The following is a 12,596-nucleotide window of genomic DNA, read 5'->3' on the forward strand; positions in this document are numbered from 1 at the left end:
TTGAGTATATAATAAACGTATTTATAAAACAAAATTTTAAGGTTTAATGTTAGTAAGTAACTCAATTTTATTATTTTTAATTCAATATGAAAATTTTTAACTAATATTTATATTGTTGGTAAATTTTACATTCTTTAAAAAGTAATTATTATTTTTCCTTTCAAAAGTAATAGTAAACATTCAATGATTTATAATATATATATGCAAGTTATTTATTTTTTGTAATAATAATAATTAATCACTTTAGATTGAGTCAACATATTTGGAAATTGATTAGATGTATGAATAGGAATGAGTAATCAATAGTATGATGTGCGAAAATGAAAATAAGTAAGATTTTCTGGTTAGATAGAAGAATAGTTGAAAAGATAATGTTTTTAAAATAAGTGAAACACGCTTTGTTTTTTATTTTATTTTCCAGGTATCTCTGTTATGTTTTCTAGCTTGTTCCTCCCAATTTTTTCTTGTTTTTTAATCACACACGTTTTACTTTTATTTTATTTTTATCAATCTATTTCGATCAGAATATATATGTAAATAAAATAAATATCTACTTATAAAAAAATTATTTGAGGCGAAGAGGAAAACGTTAATGCATTTGATTTTAAGTTAGTCGATGATGTGTGTTATTCGTGATCATCATGGTCTATCATATCGCAACTTTACCTCATAGCCACATAAACACGGCCACACAAGCAACGCCACTGCTGTTTCACTCACCGAGTCACAGCAATCACCACACAACACAAATGCACATTAATTTCAACTTCACTGCCGCCGTTTAGCCCTCTTCCGTCCATGCTGACGGTGCTAGCGCCTCCGCCGCCGTCTCTCTCCATTCGCGCCTCCTTGCCCAGGCGCCCGCAGAGCAAGAAGCACCAGCAGCAAGAAAAGCGAGCATGGGGGGACTTCAGCCACTTCGCTCAGGTGGTTCGCAAGGACGTGGAATTCCTCAAGAGAGGAATCGACAACGGCGTTGCCTGGGCCAACCACACCTTCCGCATTCCACAGGTTGCGAAGAAAATCGACGACGTCGTTTGGCTCCGCCATCTCGAAGATCCTCACTCTCCTCCCTATCCTTCTCCTTCTTGGCCTCAACCTTGGTACCCAGGTTTGCGTCCACATCCCTAATTCCATCTGAATTTCGCGCTTCTGACTCATCGAGTTACTATATTGACGTCTTCAATGACATGACAAGAAAATTCCTATCGCAATCATGTTAATTAAATTAAGTGAAGAGTGTTGTTCTTGGTAATCAGAAATGCAGTTTGTTTGTTTACTGCGTTGATTTGGTCTCTGGTTGTGTTGCAGGACTAACTGCAGTGGACTTGTTCATGTATGATCTCAAGGCTTTGGAAGCGTATGCTTCTTACTTCTATTATCTCTCTAAGGTTTGGTCCAAGCCGCTTCCTGAAGTTTATGATCCTCAGGATGTTGCTCAGTATTTCAGTGTTAGGCCACATGTGGTGACCTTTCGTGTTCTTGAGGTACTGTTTTTTCTTTTTTCTACAGTTTGAATAATTATCGGATTAAGTTATGAAAACTTACTTGCCTTTTAATGTCCCATAATGTTTGTTTTATCGTGTAATAACAGCATTTGTTTGAAGATAATTGCTTGCTTCCTATAAAGTGGTATACTATGATTAGTGAACATGTACTTGCCTAAAGCCTAGAGACCGATTATCTAGTGCAAGTAATAGTTGTCCATTTGCTTTTTTAGTTTCATAAGAATTATACAATATCTAGGATTTGGTACCATTTAACTCTTGCCTTGACTGTTAGTTTTTATTCGGTTTTTTTATCTGAATTGATGTAACATTTGATAATTATTCACTTATTTGATTGAACTCCTATCTGTAAGAAATTATCTTTTAATGATAGGGATATAAGTTTTTAATTTAAAATTTACAATTTGTCATCATTATGTCAAGGATATATGATCATTGCTGAAGATGTGCCATCGGATATCAATTGATTATATAGACAAAGTACAGTTTATAGTGACTTTGGCAGTACACCTTTCTTGAGGAACTTTAAATTAGGTATATTCCATTGAGTTCTTATGACATGAAGAGTATACTCCTAGTATTCCATTCTCAATTCTAATGTCATCAGAGTCTATTCTAGTTATTACGCTGGTCACCTGGGGATGCTGAACACTACAAGTGTCATGGTCCAAATATCTAGTTCTGGGTGTGAAGTTGGTTTGTTAAAATCTGGCATTGGTTGTGTATATAGGCAAAATACCCCTTGTGATGACTGTGAAAATCCTTCCCCAGTAAACTAGCTTTTAGGATTAAGTTGAACTTAATATGATTTCAATTCTATTTTCATAAATGAACTTTACAGTAGTAGACACATGAATCAATTAACATCGGTGAGTTACATCCGTCCATGCATCAATGCACAATATATAACTTTAAGTGAAATGTGTTTTTTATTGATTAAATCTTGAAAGTATAAATATATATTACATATTTATTTTTTTCAAATCTTGTAAAGAAAACAATAGAAAAAAGTGAGAACATAGTTCCTTATTTCATATATTTTAAAAGTATGTATTATATTATGTCAATTTTGATATACATGAGTTAGATATGAAATAATTTTGGATTCACGTAAAATTTTGTAGATATGATCCATATGATAGAAACTTCTAACTCAGTAGTGGTTTTTTTTTAATATATTCAGTAAAGAATTATTAAATGGTGCAACTGTGTGTAAGTGTTTGACACACTTTGGTGTAAGAAGTTCCTCCTAAATACGCACATGCACATATTCCAATGGGTTTGAAATTGGTTTCGTGTTGCAGTCTTCACTTTTTCTTGAAGTGTTTCCTTATTGACTTATATCTCATTTTGGAAGGTGCTTTTCTCGTTTGCAACTGCTATGATCAGTATTCGAACTTCAGGGTTTAAAAAGTTCCTCCGTCTAGTTCCTGATGAGGATTTGGATGATACATCATCTCAGTATAATTTTGGGATGGTATTGAAGGAAACATTACTTAATCTTGGTCCTACCTTTATAAAAGGTGAGGAGTTTGATCTATAATATGATCATTATATTAAATTCTTGTCATACTTCCATTATTGGGCTTTATATGGATTTTGTATTTCGTATTGCTTTAAATTTTTTGGTGTTGGGGCTTTCACTTCTCTCATGCAGTCACAAGATTATCAATATCCTTGTTACATTCATTTGATTGCTGATGCAGTTGGTCAGTCCCTTTCCACAAGGCCAGATATCATTGGTGTTGAGATGTCCAAGGTTAGATCACAACTGTGTCTGTATTGCCATTCTATCACATTGGTGCTACTGCTAACATTTTGAATGATTGGATTGACAATATGTGTATATATTTTTCAATTGTGTTCTTGTTGCAGGCATTGTCAGAATTGCATGATCAAATTCCTCCTTTTCCTAGGAATGTTGCAATGAAGATTATGGAGGAAGAATTTGGTTGTCCTCTGGAAACATTCTTTAGTTACATTTCTGAGGAGCCTATAGCTGCTGCATCATTTGGTCAGGTACTTTTTCCTATGATAGGGGAGTGCCATTTATGATTAAATGTTACTTATGAGAGTTTAGTTATGTTTTACTTTGAAGTGAGATGATATGTCTTCCTGATTTATTCATTTTTTTACTCTCTAGGTTTACTTTGCCCGTACTACTGATGGCAATAATGTTGCTCTAAAAGTTCAGCGTCCTAATCTGCATCATGTGGTGGTGCGGGATATCTATATCCTTCGCCTTGGGGTTTGTATTTACTATGAATCTCTAGTGTCATTTTAAGTTTCACTTTTATTTATCTATTTATTAAATTCTTATATGAGTGTTTATATTATCCATTTTAGTTGGGGCTGCTGCAAAAGATTGCCAAGAGAAAGAGTGACCCTCGCCTTTATGCTGATGAACTAGGGAAAGGTTTTGTTGGTGAACTTGATTACAAATTAGAGGCTGCGAATGCTTCAAAGTTTCAGGTAATAAATAAAAGACATATCCACTGGAGCTTTGTAATGTTCACATATTAATGAATTCTAGCACTGGTCAATTTAGAGCATTGATGAAATTTTATCAGGTTTTAACTTTTAAAATGTAGGTCGGTTTAATCGGTTTGACAAAAATCACTAAACAGTGATCAATGTTTTTGTTCTTTGAATTGACATGGTCTTGCTAAATGCAGGAAGTGCACTCGTCCTTTACTTTCATGTATGTGCCAAAAGTATTTCCACATTTAACTCGAAAGAGAGTTTTGACCATGGAGTGGATGGTTGGTGAAAGTCCAACAGATTTGCTCTCTGTGACTGCTGGAAACACTGTTGGAAATGTCTCTGAATATTCAGAAAGGCAGAAATTAGATGCAAAAAGGCGTCTTCTTGATCTGGTATGTAAACAAAAATGCAATTATCCATTATTTGTCTTCACATTGTGCAAAAGTATTGTATATCTTGGATGTTAAGTAATGTTGATTTGACACTGTTGGCTTTTGGTAGAAACTTAGTGAACTACTGAAGATAATCAATATTTTTCTAATAGAATTACAAGTATGAGTAAAAATGAAACTCTTGGCCTCAAGATACTTTATAGATTCAATTACAAAATAAACAAGGCTTGGGATTGAGGCAGTGGTAAAATTTCTTTATCAATCCTTCGTTAACTTATTTGACCAGTATTACTCATCGGACATTTTTTCATCCATTATAAATGACCGATTCTATGCAAACCTTGCTGTTTGATCTCTGAGACTCTGTGTGTTTACTATATTGAAATTGTCACATTCCGTTATTTTTTAATTTTTCATATTGGTTACAGGTCAGCAAAGGCGTTGAGGCAACATTGGTGCAACTTCTTGAGACAGGCTTATTACATGCTGATCCACATCCTGGTAACTTGCGTTATACTTCATCAGGACAAATAGGGTATTTATTTTTCCTTGCCTATCCAATAGCTTCTGAATAAATTATTATCTACCTTCACAACAAAAGTCTAAAAGGATCTTTTAACTTCTTTGTACGTGATAGTTTTCTGGATTTCGGTTTGCTCTGTCAAATGGAGAAAAGGCATCAATTTGCTATGCTGGCTTCCATAATTCATATAGTAAATGGTGACTGGGAAGCCCTTGTCCGAGCTTTGATTGATATGGATGTTGTTAGGCCGGGGACTAATATCCGACTTGTTACCTTGGTATATCACTTGTATCTCAGGCTTTAGTAATTATATTGCCATTGAATATTTAAACCAAATAAGAACAGCATTCTCATACCCAGTTTTTGGTTATTCTGAAACTTATGCTTACACAATGGCTTCTGAATTTATATTTTATTTTCAGGAATTGGAACACGCATTGGGAGAAGTAGAATTTAAAGAAGGAATTCCTGATGTGAAGTTCAGCAGGGTGAGAGTCATATTTAAGAGGAATAGTAATTGAATTATGTTTGTCTGGTGACTGCATAAACCAAACCACGGTCTGTGACTGTCAAGAAATATGAAAATAATTTTACTATTTTTTGAACTTTAAGGCTGAGTTAACCTTACAAAAACTAACTTACAGGGTTAGGTTTACATTTCTTTATATATTATGATTCAGTTATATCTCTAGTTGACATGATCTTCAACATCTCCTCTTATCAAGAAATGAGTATCTCGAACGTGGGACTAGGAAGAACCCAATAGCGGGTGACATGTTAAGCTCGACAAACTGGACTATGATGTGTTCTTAATGGCTCTGATCCCACTTTATGAAAGTGAAATTTAAACCTAACTCAACCACAAAAATTTAGCTTCTAAGGCGATATATGCACTTATATATTATAATTTGACAATATCTCTAGTTAGTATCTCTAGCAGGGTTAACCTTGACTAAAATAGAATGCATCATCCCCTATTTGAAGCTAACCATAACTGAAGAAAATTACACTTCCAAAACTAAATCAATTGAGTAATATCCATTATCAGAAGCAAACATGTATAGGACATGGGTATACATAAAACTAATCATGTTTTATCATCTATAATGATAATTCAATGGATGGTTTACATTGCAAGCGATTTATTTCAACAGAAATTATGTTATGTGAAATTCAAATCAAATAAACTTGAGTACAATTAATTATTTTGTGCTCTTTACATTGAGAACCACAAGTTCTAAATCTAATTCCAACTTAGGTATAAATACAATCTATGATAGGACTTCCAAGAAATCTTTCAATCTAGCACCATCGAATTGCATAGATATTATAGGGGGTGTCTATAGTTTATAGTGTATTGTTTAAAATAGTTTAAAACTTATAATTTTCTTGCTTTAAACTGTCAAATAATTTAAGCTACAGTTTGCAGCTGTTTGATTAAAATTTAAGCCTTCCTTTCTTGGTTTCACGTCTGGATTTGATACGAAAGATATCAATTGTATATGGCATCAAATATAACTGGTTTATGCCTGATTGCCTTTCCTGCTCTGTTAGAATTAGAAAATGGCTTTAGTAATCTTTTCTGGTTGTTAGTATTGAATATCGTTATATGAAATTCATGCAAAGCACTTCTTACTGCATTTACATTTAAAATCTGGATTTGTCTAAATTTATATCCAGCCAAAGTAATAGTATCCATCTAATTGAACATGTGTATAGTTGGTCTTCTATTCTCATTTTTGCTTTTGCTTGTAAACTTCTCAACTTACTGAATTTTCAATCAATTTTCCTCAAGGTTCTGGGAAAGATTTGGACTGTAGCACTCAAATATCATTTTCGTATGCCACCATATTATACACTTGTCTTGCGATCACTAGCTTCCTTGGAAGGTACACTATCAATACGACAACAAATTTCTTTTTGTCTTTCTTATTTAGAGTCTTGCTTAGAAGTTCTGCTTCTATTCATTATGAATCATCAATTCTAGTAATTCAGAATATTGTTTTGTCTTGAACCAACAATCTCAAAAGCTCAAGTTATTAGGTTAAGGTGCATGAATGTATTTATACTTTATTTCTAACACCCTCTCCCGCAAGAGCCTTTTGGTTCCAAGTGTGGATAATGCACAAGTTCACCTACCATGTGCTAAAATTCAACTTTAAAGGATGAGAGCAACAAGGAATAAAAACTCTAAGCCAATTGATCAAAGGCTTTGATACAGTATTATGAACCATTATGACCAAAATATTATGTAAAGAGTAAAGACACATGAATGGTTCGCCACTATAATGCTGGTTATGTTAAATTTCTATTATTCACTCTACATTATCTTTTAACTCATCATTTTCTTTGAAACAATCTCAGGTTTGGCTATAGCCGCAGATAAAAATTTCAAGACTTTTGAAGCTGCATATCCTTATGTTGTTCGAAAACTTCTCACAGAAAACTCTGCTGCGACAAGGAAAATATTGCATTCGGTAATATAAAAACCTTGAACAGTTAGTTTTGCGTCAATAATCCAAAGAAGTGAATTGTAAACCAAGTCATCGCTTGTTTGTTTTTATTTACTGGCATTAACGCATAGAGAATACATTCTAAGCACTTATCTTGGAAAAAGAATGTAAAGAAATTTAAGATATTTTTATACATAAATCCTGTTCAAACTTTAGCCCCACATGATGTCTTTTTATGTCTCGTCAAACCAGTCATCATAGTTTTGCATATGCAATTATGTGAGCTACTAGGCAGCATCTCTGTCATTCTAATGGCCATTACAATTGTGTACTAAATAAAGTTTCTTCGTAATATATCCTAGACATTATTCATTGGTTTTCCTAAACTCATTTTCCTCCTGTTAAGGTGCTTCTAAACCGAAGGAAGGAGTTCCAGTGGCAAAGGCTTTTCATGTTCTTGAGGGTTGGGGCAACTAGGTATGTCAAAATTCATGCTAGTGTATGCTCTCTGGGAAGTTTTGTATTTTATATATACTTTTTTTAGCTTAGTTTCCAACCTAATATTTATCTTATTTCTAGGATCTGTTGACTTTGTATTTTCAGTTTCATCTACAAACTACGTAGTAAACAGCAAGGCCCTCTTTGATTGAAAAGATTAAACTAAAAATGCCTGTAGTTGTCTAATTCAAATTAAACAGTTGGTGCTATGCAACTGCCGCTCTTTTGTGATCCTTCTTCGAAATTTAGCTGCTTGATGCTGTTAGTGATTTTGCTCTAATGTTCTTCTTTCTATTCCTTTATGCCATTATATATTATGCAAAATAACCACTCCAATTGATTACTTTTCCGTGATGGTAAATAATTTTAACATGAGTTTCATATATGGAATTATCCCAAAGTTTCATATTTTTTGGCAGTCCAACACCCTCAAATTACAAAGTTCTTCTTTACCCTCTAGTTTCTGTGCTGGGTTTTATTTTTTAACACTACACCGTGTGAATGCCATTTGGGTAACGCATATTGGTCAAGGAAACATTTTCTTTAAACCAAGTTAGTTGTAGGAATAGGAGTAAGTAACATAAGCCTAAGCCTTTTGACATAGTTGCCTCAGTATTTGGCTTTATTTTTTTATTTTGGAGCTCATTGGCTCATTGTAATTTTCTAGAAATAGGTAAACTTCTAGGTACAGTAGTTTAGGGATATCGGTTTGGTTGGTGATCACTGAACTAGGAAAGGCCTCAATTCAATACTTGTTTTGATATTGCTACTCATCTCAAAGGGATCTTCTGTAATTTGCTATAATGTTGAACTTCACTCACAAACATATGCTAAGAATCAAATTTCTATTATCCCATATTACACTAAAAGATCTACATTACCACTTTTGTACACTTATTATTTTATCGTGAGAGCTCCCATGGATGTCATCTTACACATATTCGTTTCCGATACTTTATAATCTATACTTATCAATAAAGTATCTAATTTATAAATTAATAATACTTTTATAATGGTAATAATTTATAATTTTTATGTTTGACAATACATGTTATTTTAATTTGGATTTACACTAGCAATTACATATTTATCATGATTTTAAGAAATTTGGTATATTTTTCAATATTTATATATTATGGATAGTATCCTATAATTTTCAAATTAAACGTATTGTCGTATTTGATACATCTATCATATTCGTGCATCAGATAACTTTTTATTCCCTTTTGTCATGCACTCAAGCTGATCTTCATAAAGAGATATTAGACTGGCCAGTTTTAGTTAATCTATTACTCAATAATTGTTAATTTTTCTCTGCTATGGATGTAGTGTCTCATACCTGTTACTTTGTCAGGAAAGCCTTGCGACTAGTAGCGTCAAATAGTGAGACGCCCCTTGATCATTTATCAAATAAGGCCACTGACACAATTGATGTTGCGTATTTGGTTTTGAGGCTTTTACCATCCAAAGATGGTGTTGCTATCAGAAGACTTCTCATGACTGCTGTGAGTTCTTATAAGCTTTTCTATCTCAGTTGTTCCAGTTTATTGTCATTGTACCCAGCTCACCAGGTTGCCCAAGCTTCTGGTGAATTCATTGTCAAAAACATTTTGTTGTGCCAAAGGAAACATTTTACTATGACTATATTTTTTATACCGAGTCTTGCGTTATTAGTTTGAGCGTTTGATTACTGCAGTATATTATTGGTGAGCAGGAAAACTGAATATGCTTGTTTGGAAGATTTTCTTTGGTTGGCTGAAATAGTTATTTAATGTATGAAACTTACTTTCCATGGAATGGACAGGATGGAGCTTCACTAATCAAAGCAGTGGTCTCGAAGGAGGGAAAGTATTTTCGCCAAGAATTGTGCAAGATCATGGTTGACGTCGTTTACCAATGGATGATTAAATTATTTGGAGAAGGAATTACAGTTACTCAGTATTCCCAGTTGATATTGGCTAATGGACCTAGCAACAAAGAATCAGGTCTATCCCCTAGATCTTTGCCTACAGATGATTACAATTTCATCTTTAGAGACCGACGACTCCGAGTGATATTCTATAATATTCTAAAATCTGCAAGTAGGGATAAAATATTGATGTTGCGGTTCTTCTGGGCTTCCCTTCTAATAATGGTAACAGCTTCAACTTTGGCCTGCCACCGGCTTGTGGTGTCTCTTTCTGAAGCTTACTTGGCCAAAATATTTGATGCTCCTAAGAGATACGCAGTCAGTGCATGAAATTTTCTTAAAATATCTAGTTTTCTCAGCAGAGAGAGATCATTCTAACTACGTATCCAACAATTTTCCAAGAAAAAAAAAGGTTTATTTCTACGGATGACAGCAAAAGCAATTGTCTTTGTAGCTTTAGTTGGGTATTCTAGATTTGGAGCAAATTTGGTGTCAGGCAGGCCAAATATAGGCATACGATTGCAATGTCTTTTAATTACAGTTTATACACGGGAAACTCTGTACTCTGTACTGATGCTGTTATCAATATCTAGATACCCTACATGTATGTAAAGTTTTTCTTGTAAAGTGTTACGATTTTTCAGAAAATGAAAAATTATTTCAGCTACTAATTTTCTGTGTCACTCCTCTGTACTTATTTTAGTTATATCACGAGTGAAAAGTTATCGGATTAATGATAGTGTGAGAAGGGAGATGCATCGAGTCATTTAAAGTGCTCCTATAGATGTTAATTTAGAAGCTACTGGAAAAATTAAATGCATATAGCATATGTATCTACGGTAATAAATAATTTTAGAATTAAATATATTTTTATCTTTTAGTTTTTTAAAAGTTAGAATTAGTCATTTTTAAAATTTTGACTTAATTTAATCTCTCCAATTTTAGAAATGTATATATTTAATTTATTTTAACTAAATTTTATTATATCTATTTGACATGTTTTTTAATTAATATTAAAACAAAAATATGTTAAGCAGCATAAATTTAAAATTTATTATAAAACATGTTTAAAATGTTAAATAAGTTTAATGAAATTTGATTAAAATAATAAATTTATGTAATTTTAAAATTAAAAAACTAAATTAGATTAAAATTTTAAAGAGAATTAATTTAAATTTTCATAAAAAAAAACATATTTAACATATAATTTTACTTAGCCTCTCAATACTTTGGAAAATTGCCTTTTTTTTTTCTCTGGTGGAGTGGACAACTGTATTTGTTATCCACGGTTTTTGTTTATAAAAGCTAAAGTTTGAAAGATTGGATATTTTAGAAGATCAATATATGCATTTTATATTGAAACGTTGATTTATGAATGCAAATTTGCTTTTGTTTTAGCATGCTATAACATGGACGAACACCAATATGGCTATCAACTTGGTTGCTAGATAGTGGGTTAATTACAATTTAATTATTAGTTTCGTACACGTAAAAGAGTTTTTTTGGGAGTAACTAACTATATTTTGCATTCCAAAAAATATTATTCAGAGGAAATGTGGAGGTGGTGAGATCAAATGTAACCTTGAATTTTTATGGAAGACGTGTATGTGTGTGAGATGTATTACTATAAGCATGTGTTCGGTAAAATCCTTTTTAGAGGAAATAACTTTTATCCTTTAAGAACATTTTCTTCAATTAGTTTAATAAAGGATATGTAACACATTTAATAGTAGTAAAAAAAAATTTTACTATTTTTTATTTTTTTTTTTGTGTCAAAAGAAGTTATAAGAAAAAATTGTTTAATTTTACATAACGAAACATTAGCATTGAAAGACAAAAAAAACTACAATGGATTGCTCAGCGGTAAATGATTCTGCTTAAAGAAATTAAAAAAAGTTGTTGACAAATGACCTTTTGTTTTGTTTTCTTCTTTAATTTGGGTTTTATTAGATAAACTAATAGCAATTCCTTTCTTGAACGAAGCAATTACATTCCTTTAAACAACTCACCGTTGTAAGTGTTCTTTTCTTGCAGAGAAAGATATGATGCAGAAAATGCGTGATTTCATGGTTTTCTGTAATGAGTGAATTTTTCACAGGTGTGGTACATTAATGAGAAAGCTTTTACGTGTCTTCAAGGAAGAATTTGATGTGCATTTTGTCTTTAGATCATGATCCATATGAAACATCGTTGAACTATGTACCTAACCGTGAATTGAATCTAAACTTGGTCATTTAATTTCATGAAACATTGTCGACCTAAATCTTTGATGTAAAGATCTAGCTGTCTCGGTTTATTATTTTGAAGATTTGTTATTCAAATAGTAATTTCAATAACATAAAACTTAATTAACTGTCGTTTTGGACATGACATGTACCTAATTAACAGTCACTTTCCCGACCAAGGTACATTCAAAATGGGACGTATTGACCATTTAGCCAGCTTGGCTGTTTCCAGAAACTCTTTAAAACTCAATTATGGAACTAAATATCGTCCTCCTTAGTCCTTAATAAATTTCTTAATTTAGGTGCACTGCAAACATTTTTTTTTTCATGAGTATTTTGTAGTATATTCGATCAAAGTAGTTTTTCTTGTTACTAGGTTAAGGAAATAAAAGTAAAAAACATTACAAAACAAAGTTTTTATTATGCTAAAAGTATAAAAAAATATTAATATGTATGAGGAAATTTCTCAGTTTTAAATGATATGCGGTCTAAGAATATGCTCTGATCAAAATAGCATTATCAGTATAATCATACATAAAAGAAAATTATTGCATTGATTATTGTGACGAATTACTTCTTAATTATTAGATGGAATATTAATATT

At 32.3% G+C, this 12,596-nt stretch overlaps 1 protein-coding gene across 1 annotated transcript; it reads left to right on the forward strand.

Annotated features, from left to right (window-relative positions):
* The first annotated feature begins 638 nt into the window (after nt 1-638).
* On the forward strand, nt 639-10,438 carry LOC148194667 (uncharacterized). Its single transcript, XM_088096737.1, has 16 exons — nt 639-1,111; nt 1,312-1,487; nt 2,866-3,031; nt 3,215-3,267; nt 3,384-3,527; nt 3,652-3,756; nt 3,855-3,980; nt 4,184-4,384; nt 4,813-4,919; nt 5,022-5,184; nt 5,330-5,395; nt 6,703-6,796; nt 7,272-7,384; nt 7,767-7,837; nt 9,213-9,363; nt 9,663-10,438. The coding sequence occupies exons 1-16, from the start codon at nt 799-801 to the stop codon at nt 10,095-10,097; spliced, it is 2,484 nt and encodes an 827-aa protein (XP_087952863.1). The 5' UTR covers nt 639-798; the 3' UTR covers nt 10,098-10,438.
* Nucleotides 10,439-12,596: the final 2,158 nt, after the last annotated feature.

Source organism: Vigna umbellata, chromosome 8 (genome assembly GCF_029865625.1).
Source record: "Vigna umbellata cultivar VRB3 chromosome 8, Vumbellata_1.0, whole genome shotgun sequence".
Taxonomy (NCBI): Eukaryota; Viridiplantae; Streptophyta; class Magnoliopsida; order Fabales; family Fabaceae; genus Vigna; species Vigna umbellata.

What these genes read in the sequence shown, in the direction of transcription:
- LOC148194667 (XM_088096737.1), top strand. Translation starts at nt 799, where the DNA reads ATGCTGACGGTGCTAGCGCCTCCGCCGCCGTCTCTCTCCATTCGCGCC. An exon ending in TCTATATCCTTCGCCTTGGG is followed by an intron (nt 3,757 to 3,854) that starts GTTTGTATTTAC and finishes TATCCATTTTAG; the next exon opens with TTGGGGCTGCTGCAAAAGAT. An exon ending in CTGATGTGAAGTTCAGCAGG is followed by an intron (nt 5,396 to 6,702) that starts GTGAGAGTCATA and finishes ATTTTCCTCAAG; the next exon opens with GTTCTGGGAAAGATTTGGAC.